The sequence below is a fragment of the Notothenia rossii genome, assembly GCF_949606895.1.
Source record: "Notothenia rossii genome assembly, chromosome: 9".
Taxonomy (NCBI): Eukaryota; Metazoa; Chordata; class Actinopteri; order Perciformes; family Nototheniidae; genus Notothenia; species Notothenia rossii.
The window spans coordinates 77,381,053-77,395,591 of NC_136907.1; the positions used below are offsets into that span (position 1 = coordinate 77,381,053).

The following is a 14,539-nucleotide window of genomic DNA, read 5'->3' on the forward strand; positions in this document are numbered from 1 at the left end:
TAAAAACTGCTTCAACACTTTTTAGACCGTAAAACCGGGATGACATTGAAACGAGAGCTGAAAAAGCATCACGTTAGCAGATTTAGCAGAGAAACAGAAGAGTTGAAGAAGCTCCTGCTGATCACTGCAATGCTGGAGCTGAAGATGTGTCCTGTGTGGTGTGTTTGGCCTCTTATTGTGACAAACACCTCCAGTCTCATTGTGACACAGCTACATTTAAAAAACACAAGCTGGTGGAGCCCTCCAAGAAGCTGTAGTGCTGAGATAGATTTGGGTATCATCAGCATAGCAGTGGAAGTTGAGTCCGTGATGGCAGATGATCTGGCCAAGGGGTACCATGTAAATGGTGAACAGGAAGGGGCCAAGCATAAAGCCTTGGGGGACACCATGATTGACTGGGGCTGGAGGGGAATTCGAGTTATATCTGAAGCAATTTATGTTTCTGATAATGTGTAGTCAATTCCGTCCTTCAATGTAGCACAAATGTGAACTCTCATTACAGGAACAATACCGGAAACAGACGTAGGAAAGATCCTCAGCTCGCTGATTGGATGTTTTAGCCTCAATGGACGTTGGGATATGGTGTTTATGCGATGTGAAACAAACACAAATGGCTGATCAGTAATTATTATTTAGTTGTTGCAACAAACAATAATGGGAAGTGCATCACCAATCGCGGAAATGCCCCCGACAGTAGCAGTAATCACACAACATAATTATATAGCCACTGCAATGAACACACACACATTTTCCCTAAGCATGTTTGACGCACACAAATGTTATCATGCAGCCTACCACACACATGTCACATGTTTTTCTCTCTGAAAGCTATACTTGTATATGTTTAAACATCAACATCTCATGACATCCTTAGGATTAGTTAACTAACAAAGGTTAACTGTTTTTATAACCTAAGGCCTTCTCTGAACTTCCTCTAACCTCGGTGTCAGCTCACTTAAAATGAATACATGTATTGATAATTCAGAACGACCATTGTCTCTCTAACGTGTGTGACCCAACTCAGTAACACACATCATATGGAATACCATGTGATCTCTAATGAATATCATAAATATGCTGTATTAAACCTTCTGCTGTAACAATAGGGTGGTGGGACAAGTATTCATTCTGTCTGGCTAAGCCTATTATCATACTAAAAGGAATGCATGCAACACGCCCTTCCAGGTGTCCCAATGCAACAAGTATCTGAATCCTATTTACATTGTACACTTGAGTCACACGATACTACCTGGCTTAGCCTTATCATAACAAAAGGAATACCTACACCCATACATGCAGATTAACCAGATCAACAAGTCACACAATGCTGTCTGGCTAATGCTAACAGGCTGATTATCATACTAAAAGGGATACATCCAAGTGTCCCAAAACCTTTCAGAAACTGTTTCTGCAAGAACCAGAGTTAAATGTATTTTTGTAAGTAATGAACTGATAAGATACAAGTAGAGTTTAACATATTGCTACAGATATAATTTCACATACTTTTATCAGAAATAATGTATTAATTTATTCAATTCTGGTGTTCATTCAAAATCTTAACAAAGGACACATTTAGAACTTAGTTATAGTGAATTATCAAAGATATTATATTTATATTAGAGTTTTATTTCTATATGTGAATAAAACAAAGAGATGTTGCTTGTTTGAAGATTCTGAAGTTGTGTGAGTGTATGCTCCAGAGGGCAGGACCTATAAACACATGTAATACCCAATAGCATTGTGAGGCTGACCAAAGGACCGTTTGACCGTGTAAATGGAGTCTTTAAAAAAACAAAAACATTTACTGACTTTTTTAGGATAGCTTAAAATAATATTGTAAAATTACAACAGTGGGCTTTACAGGGTTAACATCTTCTCATGAGTTGTTCTGTAGATGTTGGAGTTTCTTTAGGCGGCGCTCCTTCATGTCTGTTTAGCCATGGAGCCTGTCACTGCTCAGGAGGATTTCTGTTAACCTCAACTGATATTTCTCCGCATGGAAATGTAAACTTTGCTCTAAATATTTGTTGAATATCGATATTGATTTATTTGTATGTTGTTGTTTCTCTTGTAAATCATGAGAGAGGGAAAGCAACAGAGCTTCTTTCATTGTAGATATTTTATTCTAAATGTATTCAATTTTTTACTAAGTCTCAATGTGTTGAATGCATAAAGGACATTTTGAAGAAGGAAATAACACACATTAAAAGAAAAGCCAGCAGGATGAGTTTTCAATAAATTGTGTTTCTATTTTCAAGATGTGAGATGAGTGCCACATTTACTTGTCTCTAAAAAATAACATGTTGGGATTTTTCTTGTTAATAAAAGAGCTCTGAGGAAAAATGTCAGTGTTGTGTTTATTTTTTCTGAAACAAGATATTCGCATTTTTAAAATTTATTTTTAGGAAAATAATATTAAATTCAGATTTTATTTTATTTTCAGAAAAACATGGGAATATATTTTAGTAAACCCTGCACATGTTTCGTCAGGTTGGTGTAGATTTCTCTTCATTTGCATGTGTTTTGGCACATTGCTGTTAATATGTTTCATTGTTATTGAAGCTGCAGCACGTTCTGATGTAAGTGTTTGGTCCGTTGTGGCGCGATTGCACCTGCCGGCCACCGTAGTTTGTACATCTCAAACTTAATCATCGAGTTTAAAGTAATAACATGTCAAATACATTTCTTCTTGTTCTTCAGAGAGTAATAAAAACTGCTTCAACACTTTTTAGACCGTAAAACCGGGATGACTTTGAAACGAGAGCTGAAAAAGCATCACGTTAGCAGATTTAGCAGAGAAACAGAAGAGTTGAAGAAGCTCCTGCTGATCACTGCTATGCTGGAGCTGAAGATGTGTCTTGTCTGGTGTGTTTGGCCTCTTATTGTGACAATCACCTCCAGTCTCATTGTGACACAGCTACATTTAAAAAACACAAGCTGGTGGAGCCCTCCAAGAAGCTGTAGTGCTGAGATAGATTTGGGTATCATCAGCATAGCAGTGGAAGTTGAGTCCGTGATGGCAGATGATCTGGCCAAGGGGTACCATGTAAATGGTGAACAGGAGGGGGCCAAGCATAAAGCCTTGGGGGACACCATGATTGACTGGGGCTGGAGGGGAATTCGAGTTATATCTGAAGCAATTTATGTTTCTGACAATTTGTAGTCAATTCCGCCCTTCAATGTAGCACAAATGTGAACTCTCATTACAGGAACAATACCGGAAACAGACGTAGGAAAGATCCTCAGCTCGCTGATTGGATGTTTTAGCCTCAATGCACGTTGGGATATGGTGTTTATGCGATGTGAAACAAACACATATAGCTGATCAGTAATTATTATTTAGTTGTTGCAACAAACAATAATGGGAAGTGCATCACCAATCGCGGAAATGCCCCCCAACAGTAGCAGTAATCACACAACATAATTATATAGCCACTGCAATGAACACACACACATTTTCCCTAAGCATGTTTGACGCACACAAATGTTATCATGCAGCCTACCACACAAATGTCACATGTTTTTCTCTCTGAAAGCTATACTTGTATATGTTTAAACATCAACATCTCATGACATCCTTAGGATTAGTTAACTAACAAAGGTTAACTGTTTTTATAACCTAAGGCCTTCTCTGAACTTCCTCTAACCTCGGTGTCAGCTCACTTAAAATGAAAACATGTATTGATAATTCAGAACGACCATTGTCTCTCTAACGTGTGTGACCCAACTCAGTAACACACATCATATGGAATACCATGTGATCTCTAATGAATATCATAAATATGCTGTATTAAACATTCTGCTGTAACAATAGGGTGGTGGGACAAGTGTTCATTCTGTCTGGCTTAGCCTATTATCATACTAAAAGGAATGCATGCAGCACGCCCTTCCAGGTGTCCCGATGCAACAAGTATCTGAATCCTATTTACATTGAACACTTGAGTCACACGATACTACCTGGCTTAGCCTTATCATAACAAAAAGGAATACCTACACCCATACATGCAGATTAACCAGATAAACAAGTCACACAATGCTGTCTGGCTAATGCTAACGGGCTAATTATCATACTAAAAGGGATACATCCAAGTGTCCCAAAACCTTTCAGAAACTGTTTCTGCAAGAACCAGAGTTAAATGTATTTTTGTAAGTAATTAACTGATAAGATACAAGTAGAGTTTAACATATTGCTACAGATATAATTTCACATACTTTAATTAGAAATAATGTATTAATTTATTCAATTCTGGTCTTAATTCAAAATCTTAACAGAGGACACATTTAGAACTTAGTTATAGTGAATTATCAAAGATATTATATTTATATTAGAGTTTTATTTCTATATGTGAATAAAACAAAGAGATGTTGCTCGTTTGAAGATTCAGAAGTTGTGTGAGTGTATGCTCCAGAGGGCAGGACCTATAAACACATATAATACCCAATAGCATTGTGAAGTTGAACAAAAGGACCGTTAGACCGTGTAAATGGAGTCTTTAAAAAAACAAAAACATTTACTGACTTTTTTAGGATAGCTTAAAATAATGTTGTAAAATTACAACAGTGGGCTTTACAGGGTTAACATCTTCTCATGAGTTGTTCTGTAGATGTTGGAGTTTCTTCAGGCGGCGCTCCTTCCCGTGTCTGTTTCGCCATGGAGGCTGTCACTGCTCAGGAGGATTTATGTTAACCTCAACTGATATTTCTCCGAATGGAAATGTAAACTTTAGTCTAAATATTTGTTGAATATCGATATTGATGTATTTGTATGTTGTTGTTTCTCTTGTAAAGCATGAGAGAGGGGAAGCACCAGAGCTTCTTTCATCGTATATATTTTATTCTAAAGGTCTTTTATTTGTGTCTAAGTCTCAATGTGTTGAATGCATAAATGACATTTTGAAGAAGGAAATGAAACACATCAAAAGAAAAGCTAGCAGGATGAGTTTGTAATAAATGGGGTTTCTATTTTCAAGATGTGAGATGAGTGCCACCTTTACGTGTCTGTAAAAAATAAAATGTTGGGGTTTTTCTTGTTAAAAAAAGAGCTCTGAGGACAACATCTCAGTCTTATGTTTTTTTAATCTAAAAAATATCTCTAAATGATTTTTCTGAAACAAGATATTTTCATTTTTTATTTATTTTTAGAACTACGAAAATAATAATGAATTCAGATTTTCTTTTCTTTTCAGAAAAACATGTGAATATCTTTTAGTAAACCCTGCACATGTTTCGTCAGGTTGGTGAAGATTTCCCTTCATTTGCATGTGTTTTGCAAACACACCCTGCCTCTCACACAAAGCTTTGTTGAAAGCAGTTAAATCTGTTCCCCTTGATTCCTGCTCCCAAACACACTGAGCTGCACCCTATCAAGGCATTTGAATATTCCCGCCCCTTCACAGGTTGGCAACATGTTAAAAGAGAAAGCTGTTTCCTCATTCTTTGCATTGACTGAGCAAAAGCAGGAGGAGAGGAGATTTGTTGTCCGTCAGAGATTGTTTCTGTTCAGAGAAAGTGGATATTTGACCTTCTGTCTGCAGTCCGTAACTATCACTGAGAGGTGAGATGAGGCAGAAAGGAGTTCAGCTGGACCGGGAAACCTTCTCTTGTTCCATCTGTCTGGATCTACTGAAGGATCCGGTGGCTATTCCCTGTGGACACAGCTACTGCATGGACTGTATCAAACGCCACTGGGATAGAGAGGATAAGAAGAAAGTCTATAGCTGCCCTCAGTGTAGAAGGAGCTTCAAACCGAGGCCTGTCCTGCTGAAGAACACCATGTTAGCAGATTTAGTTGAGAAGCTGAAGAAGCCTGGACTTGAAGAAGATCCTGCTGATCACTGCTATGCTGGAGCTGAAGATGTGGCCTGTGATTTCTGCACTGGGAGGAAACTGAGAGCCTGTAAGTCCTGCCTCATCTGTCTTTTATCTTATTGTGAGAAACACCTCCAGTCTCATTTTGACGTAGCTCAATTAAAGAAACACAAGCTGGTGGAGCCCTCCAAGAAGCTCCAGGAGAACATCTGCTCTCGTCACGAAGAGGTGATGAAGCTGTTCTGCCGCACTGATCAGCAGAGTATCTGTTCTCTCTGCTCTGTGGACGAACACAAAGGACACGACACGGTGTCAGCTGCAGCAGAGAGGACTGAGAGGCAGAGAGAGCTGGAGGGGAGTCGACTAAACATCCAGCAGAGAATCCAGGACAGAGAGAAGGAGGTGAAGCTGCTTCAGCAGGAGGTGAGGGCCGTCAATGGCTCTGCTGATAAAGCAGTGGAGGACAGTGAGAAGATGTTCACTGAGCTGATCCGTCTGATGGAGAGAAGAAGCTCTGATGTGAAGCAGCAGCTCAGATCCCAGCAGGAGAGAGAAATGAGTCAAGCCAAAGAGTTTCAGAAGAAGCTGAAGCAGGAGATCTCTGAGCTGAAGAGAAGAGACGCTGAGCTGAAGCTGCTCTCTCACACAGAGGATCACAACCAGTTTCTGCTCAGCTACCCCTCCTCACTGCCAGCCCTCAGTGAAGCTACACACTCCTCCAGCATCTACATCCTTCCTCTGAGCTACTTTGAGGACGTGACGGCGGCCCTGTCAGCAGTCAGAGACAAACTACAGGACGTCCTGAGAGAGGAATGGACAAACGTCTCATTGACTGAAGTGGATGTTTTACTGCCAGCAGCAGAGCCCACCACCAGAGCTGGGTTCTTAAGATATTCACAGGAGATCACTCTGGATCCAAACACAGCACACACAGAGCTGTTATTATCTGAAGGGAGCAGAAAAGTAACATTCATGAAAGAACAGTCTTATTCTAGTCATCCAGACAGATTCACTGATTGGCCTCAGGTCCTGAGTAGAGAGAGTCTGACTGGACGTTGTTACTGGGAGGTGGAGCGGAGAGGGAGAGCAGTTTTTGTTTCAGTCTCATACAAGAATATCCGCAGAGCAGGGGATGGGACTGAATGTTTATTTGGATACAATGACAAATCCTGGGCGTTAGAGTTTAAACAAAACAGTTATTCATTTACTTACAACAATAGCAAAATTCCCGTCTCAGGTCCTCTGTCCTCCAGAGTAGGAGTGTACCTGGATCACAGAGCAGGTATTCTGTCCTTCTACAGCGTCTCTGAAACCATGACTCTCCTCCACAGAGTCCAGACCACATTCACTCAGCCGCTACATGCTGGACTTTTGGTTTGTGACGCAGCTGAGTTGTGTAAACTGAAATAGCCTGAATTCATTTGAGGAACTCTTCTACTTCTTAAACTCTTTGTGTGTCCATCATTGTTGCTGAGAGCTGAGTGTTCATGTCTTCACTGCACAGAGATCAGCTGTCAATCAAACATTATGGGATGTGCTTTAACATCTTCTCATGAGTTGTTCTGTAGATGTTGGAGTTTCTTTAGGCGGCACTCCTTCCTGTGTCTGTTTAGCCATGGAGGCTGTCATTGCTCAGGAGGATTTCTGTTAACCTCAACTGATATTTCTCCGCATGGAAATGTAAACTTTGATCTAAATATTTGTTGAATATCGATATTGATTTATTTTTATTTTGTTGTTTCTCTTGTAAATCATGAGAGAGAGAAAGCAACAGAGCTTCTTTCATTGTAGATATTTTATTCTAAATGTATTCAATTTTTTACTAAGTGTCAATGTGTTGAATGCATAAAGGACATTTTGAAGAAGGAAATAACACACATTAAAAGAAAAGCCAGCAGGATGAGTTTGCAATAAATTGTGTTTCTATATTCAAGATGTGAGATGAGTGCCACATTTACTTGTCTCTAAAAAATAACATGTTGGGATTTTTCTTGTTAATAAAAGAGCTCTGAGGAAAAATGTCAGTGTTGTGTTTATTTTTCTGAAACAAGATATTCGCATTTTTTAAATGTATCTTTAGGAAAATAATATTAAATTCAGATTTTATTTTATTTTCCGAAAAACATGGGAAAATATTTTAGTAAACCCTGCACATGTTTCGTCAGGTTGGTGTAGATTTGTCTTCATTTGCATGTGTTTTGGCACATTGCTGTTAATATGTTTCATTGTTATTGAAGCTGCAGCACGTTACTCCTGATGTAAGTGTTTGGGCCGTTGTGGCGCGATTGCACCTGCCGGCCACCGTAGTTTGTACATCTGAAACTTAATCATCGAGTTTAAAGTAATACAATGTAAAATCAGGGGCGGCGCCAGGGGGTTGCTGGCAGTTGCTATAGCAACTCCAGGAATTGGCCTAGCAACGGCTTAGCAACCCCATTGTTTTGTAATGAAAAAAATGTATCTATATATATTTACACATTCTCGCGAGATCTTTCTGGGGTCTTTGTAAGTTAAAGCGCGAATTCTCAGTATGTGAAGTGAACACACAGATCGAAAATGGAAAAATGTCTAACAAATCAGCGAAAACGACCGCGATCTCAAACGGAACCGGTCCAGCCGGACAACCCTACTATCCACAAGGATCCCGATGTTACTATTACCAATGATAACCGGGAGGATTGGGACCACGAAGAACAGGTGCCCCCGGCCCCGCCAACTGACCCACTGCCCCCGCAGCAGCAGGAACAGCTAGCTGCTACGGCGAGCTGCAGTGGAACCAGCGGAGCTAGCGCTGCTCCCCGACCCCCCCACACCGTAATTGACATCAGCCAGTCAGCCTCTGATGGACCAAGACGTCCCATGCTTAGAAAATACCCGACCAAGAAGTACGGACTGCAAATGCGGTCATTCAATCGCCGTACGAGCAATACACTTGGCTCGAGTACTCAGTGACTATGGACGGTGTATTTTGTTTTGCCTGCAGGCATTTTGCTCACGAAGGACGCCGCGGTTCCATAACAGGGTGTCCGCGGGGTGTTAAAAAGTATTAAAAGTTGATAAATCAATTTAGCGAAAATTAAGGCTATTAAAAAGTATTAAAAAGTATTAAACGGCATTTTCCAAGGTATTAAGAAGGTTCACAGCAACGACAACATGAAACACCCTTTAATTTACTGAAATGACATGTCGGGAAACCCCACAAGGCGGCCCCATGCATAGCTCGCCCTAAAATGCTGCTTATTATTTTAAGTTTCGTTGCCTTGCTCCGCTCTGTGTGTGTGTGTGTGGGGGGGGGGAATAAACGACTACGGTAACGGGTCCCAAGGTGGGTAGACCGTTGTATATTTTTGTTTTTTTTGTTTCATGGTTCTGCCACGAGCTCACAAGACAGTTTTGGGTAGACCGGAATACGCAACGCTCTGGGGGGTCCAACCCTATGTGATCATTTTCTGATAACGATGAAAGAGCCCGCCTCCCTCTCCCCACGTCTCCTGCTGCTGCTGGGCTGTCAGAAGAGGGGGAGGAAAAGAGAGGCAGTCACCGTTTATTAAATATTATTATATTATTATACAGAGAACAGAGTCGTTATCAATTTGTTTTAAAGCTCAATAAATAACAAAGAAGACCTCTGACCGGCACTTTCCAAATTTTGTACGGAAGATTTAAACTTTAAAGGACATGTTGACCGGCGGAACATTTTTTTTAAGGAAGCTCTGCCGCACGGTCCCCTCGTTCCTTGGAAGAGGCGGAGAGGTGGGTGTTTTTCATCTGCTGGTGGACTACCTGAGAGATACAGCAGGAGAACACGCCGTCCACCGCGGAGAATAAACAGAAGGGCAACCATGGCAACCATGCTCCGGGGTCTTCTTCGCTGCTTTTGGTGTATTTCGGGTGGCAGCAGCGCCACTTACAGGCCTGACATATGTACTACATCGTTTCCAGCATTTCCAGCGGTCTAGTGGTCTAGTGTGAACGGACACGTTAATGAATCGAAAGCGTGTGCCCAATTTAACCCCTGGGTATTTGTGAGGGTGCTCCTATATGGCATTACCCCGCTGAAGCTCACCAAAGTTTAACATATTTCATAGTTCAAAGTTTTGTCAATTGTTTTGTTTATTGGTCAAATACTGGTTTCTAATGTTTTCTGAGGAGTTTTACTGGAATGAAAGAGCACAGAGTACAGAAGCAACAAAGCAGCATACTGCATTAAACCTTCACAGAGAGGTTGAAGTTCATGTGGAAAGGAGGCTTCAGTAGTCTGTCTGCACTCTGTTTAGTTTTACTATCTTACAATCAATATAGTCAATGTGAGGTAAAGTGTGTTGCCAATGTAACCGGTTAGAACTCAAAGTTGCGATGAGGTCTTAAAATGTATGGAAAGGGTCTTAAAAAAGGTCTTAAAAGGTATTAAATTTGACTTCAGGATTCCTGCATATACCCTGCATAAAGAAACCGCCTTTACCCATGACGGATTTAGCACCTGGGTTAAAGATACGCAGTCATTCCTTACACATGATGTGAGCAGTGGACATAAATGTGCCATGGATGCATGGTCTGAATTTAAAGTAAGGAAAGAGAGTGGCTCAAAAATCAGCAACGCACTCAGCGAGGGACATTCAAAAACTGTATGTGAAAACAGGGAATATATGCGGGCAGTTGTGGAAGCATTGCGTGACACTGCGTGTCAAACCATTGCACTACGGGGGCATAGGGAGAGTGAAACAGCCAACAGGGGGAACTCATCGAACTTTTAGACCTGATTGGCAAGTTTGACAAAATTGTGGATAAAAAAAAAATCTGACAATCCAAGAAATGACAAGTACACACACCACGACATACAAGATGAGCTAATTGAGCTGATATCAAATATGGTCAGGGATCAAATCAGCGGGGAAGTACAGGAAGCTGGAGTGTTTGCACTGATGGTGAATGAGAGCAAAGACGTGAGTAAAAAGGAGCAGGTGTCTGGCAGTGCGGTATATACATGACGATGGCATACAGGAGGAGTTCCTTCACTTCACCCCAGCTGATGGACTAGACGCAGATTCACTTTTGACAACGATCAAACAGACGCTCAGTAAATGCAACATTGATCACAACATGTGCATTGGCCAATGCTACGACGGTGCCGCTGTCATGTCGGGGTGTAATAACGGTGTGTAGGAGAGATTTCGGAAGGAGGTGCCACAGGCCCTTTATGTACATTGCCATGCCCACCGGCGAAATTTAGTTTTTGTTGATTGTCAAGAATGTAAGATCAGCAGGGGATTTTCAACTGGCCTCTGCTACGGATCTTGTTGAGTCGGTAATTACATCCCTCTCCGAAAAGAGAAATGAAAAATCATGGGAGGAAATTTTGGACAAAGCACACGCCCTCTCCACCAAGACTGGCATCCTCGTCAAGTTGAGACAAGAGCGACGTCAGACTCAGCCTGCATGCCACCTACAGGAGTTTGTAGTTGATGCTCCAACAGGAAAACTTCCACCTCTCACCTCCTCTGATGACATCCGCAAGCACTGCTACTACCCTGTCATTGATAGACTTGTCAATGAAATGAAAAGGCGGTTTTCGTCTGAATCTTGTGGCTTGCTGCAGGGCACGTCTGCCTTAAATCCAACTCACAAGTCATTCCTTGAGCTGGAGCACCTATCACCCATGGCCCAGTATTATGGGGTAAAAACGGACAACCTGTCTGCAGAACTGCACCAAGTTCGACGGCTCCTTGACCGAAAAAAGCAGCAGCAGCAGGGACAAACTGAAAACCACGCACAAATTTCTCTCCCTTCTCCGGCCATACAAGGACGCATTTATTGATTTGCAAAGACTTTTGTGTATATCGGTCACACTGCCTGTCACGTCTGCAAACTGCGAACGCAGCTTTTCTTGTTTACGGCGTGTGAAAAACTACATGAGGAGCAACAGCGGGGACTTGAGGAATAGCAATTTGGCTTTGCTGTCCATCAATGCAGAACGAGCAAGAGCCCTGGATGTGCAGGGGGTAATAGACGCGTTTGCTTTGAACCACAACAACAGACGCATTGTCCTGCTGTAACAGATGTGACATCTTGGTGAGTGGCTCTGCCCCCCTCCTTGTGTGTGTGTGTGTGTGTGTGTGTGTGTGTGTGTGTGTGTGTGTGTGTGTGTGTGTGTGTGTGTGTGTGTGTGTGTGTGTGTGTGTGTGTGTGTGTGTGTGTGTGTGTGTGTGTGTGTGTGTGTGTGTGTGTGTGTGTGTGTGTGTGTGTGTGTGTGTGTGTGTGTGTGTGTGTGTGTGTGTGTGCGCGCGCGTGAGTGTGTGTGCGCGTGAGATCAGATGTGCACAGTTTATTACATTGTAAAGTTATATAGGCAATGTTGTTTGTGGGAGTTACACCTTCCAGGTGTGTGTGTGCGTTTTCCGGTGTGTGCAGGCAGGGAGTACGAGACGATAGGAGTTGTGTTCGAGTGTGGGGAAAAGTGTTATACTATTGATTGGTTCTGTAAATAAAGAGAACGTTTTCGACATCGAAGGCTAGAGTGATCTGTGATCTTGAATAGCGGCGAAACGCTACAATATGAACAGGCTCGTGCTTGGCCCACTGGTATTGTTTGTTTATTTATTTAGAAAATTAACTAGCAACGCCGTGCTGTCATATAGCAACTGCTAAGCTACTGCAGCAAAAAAATCCTGGCGCCGCCCATGTGTAAAATAAATTTCTTCTTGTTCTTCAGAGAGTGATAAAAACTGCTTCAACACTTTTTAGACCGTAAAACCGGGATGACATTGAAACGAGAGCTGAAAAAGCATCACGTTAGCAGATTTAGTAGAGAAACAGAAGAGTTGAAGAAGCTTCTGCTGATCACTGCAATGCTGGAGCTGAAGATGTGTCCTGTCTGGTGTGTTTGGCCTCTTATTGTGACAAACACCTCCAGTCTCATTGTGACACAGCTACATTTAAAAAACACAAGCTGGTGGAGCCCTCCAAGAAGCTGTAGTGCTGAGATAGATTTGGGTATCATCAGCATAGCAGTGGAAGTTGAGTCCGTGATGGCAGATGATCTGGCCAAGGGGTACCATGTAAATGGTGAACAGGAGGGGGCCAAGCATAAAGCCTTGGGGGACACCATGATTGACTGGGGCTGGAGGGGAATTCGAGTTATATCTGAAGCAATTTATGTTTCTGACAATGTGTAGTCAATTCCGCCCTTCAATGTAGCACAAATGTGAACTCTCATTACAGGAACAATACCGGAAACAGACGTAGGAAAGATCCTCAGCTCGCTGATTGGATGTTTGAGCCTCAATGGACGTTGGGATATGGTGTTTATGCGATGTGAAACAAACACAAACGGCTGATCAGTAATTATTATTTAGTTGTTGCAACAAACAATAATGGGAAGTGCATCACCAATCGCGGAAATGCCCCCGACAGTAGCAGTAATCACACAACATAATTATATAGCCACTGCAATGAACACACACACATTTTCCCTAAGCATGTTTGACGCACACAAATGTTATCATGCAGCCTACCACACAAATGTCAAATGTTTTTCTCTCTGAAAGCTATACTTGTATATGTTTAAACATCAACATCTCATGATATCCTTAGGATGAGTTAACTAACAAAGGTTAACTGTTTTTATAACCTACTGTAAGGCCTTCTCTGAACTTCCTCTAACCTCGGTGTCAGCTCACTTAAAATGAATAGCCTACATCTATTGATAATTCAGAACGACCATTGTCTCTCTAACGTGTGTGACCCAACTCAGTAACACACATCATATGGAATACCATGTGATCTCTAATGAATATCATAAATATGCTGTATTAAACATTCTGCTATAACAATAGGGTGGTGGGACAAGTGTTCATTCTGTCTGGCTTAGCCTATTATCATACTAAAAGGAATGCATGCAGCACGCCCTTCCAGGTGTCCCGATGCAACAAGTATCTGAATCCTATTTACATTGTACACTTGAGTCACACGATACTACCTGGCTTAGCCTTATCATAACAAAAGGAATACCTACACCCATACATGCAGATAAACCAGATCAACAAGTCACACAATGCTGTCTGGCTAATGCTAACAGGCTAATTATCATACTAAAAGGGATACATCCAAGTGTCCCAAAACATTTCAGAAACTGTTTCTGCAAGAACCAGAGTTAAATGTATTTTTGTAAGTAATTAACTGATAAGATACAAGTAGAGTTTAACATATTGCTAAAGATATAATTTCACATACTTTAATTAGAAATAATGTATTAATTTATTCAATTCTGTTGTTCATTCAAAATCTTAACAAAGGACACATTTAGAACTTAGTTATAGTGAATTATCAAAGACATTATATTTATATTAGAGTTTTATTTCTATATGTGAATAAAACAAAGAGATATTGCTTGTTTGAAGATTCTGAAGTTGTGTGAGTGTATGCTCCAGAGGGCAGGACCTATAAACACATGTAATACCCAATAGCATTGTGAAGTTGAACAAAAGGACCGTTAGACCGTGTAAATGGAGTCTTTAAAAAAACTAAAACATTTACTGACTTTTTTAGGATAGCTTAAAATAATGTTGTAAAATTACAACAGTGGGCTTTACAGGGTTAACATCTTCTCATGAGTTGTTCTGTAGATGTTGGAGTTTCTTCAGGCGGCGCTCCTTCCCGTGTCTGTTTCGCCATGGAGGCTGTCACTGCTCAGGAGGATTCCTGTTAACCTCAACTGATATTTATCTGCATGGAA

The 14,539-nt window shown here is 41.3% G+C and overlaps 1 protein-coding gene across 1 annotated transcript; it reads left to right on the forward strand.

Moving 5' to 3' along the window:
• Positions 1–5,559: 5,559 nt before the first annotated feature.
• Positions 5,560–7,352, forward strand: LOC307020708 (tripartite motif-containing protein 16-like; the record flags this gene model as incomplete). Its single annotated transcript, XM_079652240.1, has 1 exon — positions 5,560–7,352. One exon carries the CDS (start codon positions 5,560–5,562, stop codon positions 7,216–7,218), a length of 1,659 nt encoding a protein of 552 aa, XP_079508366.1. The 3' UTR covers positions 7,219–7,352.
• Positions 7,353–14,539: the final 7,187 nt, after the last annotated feature.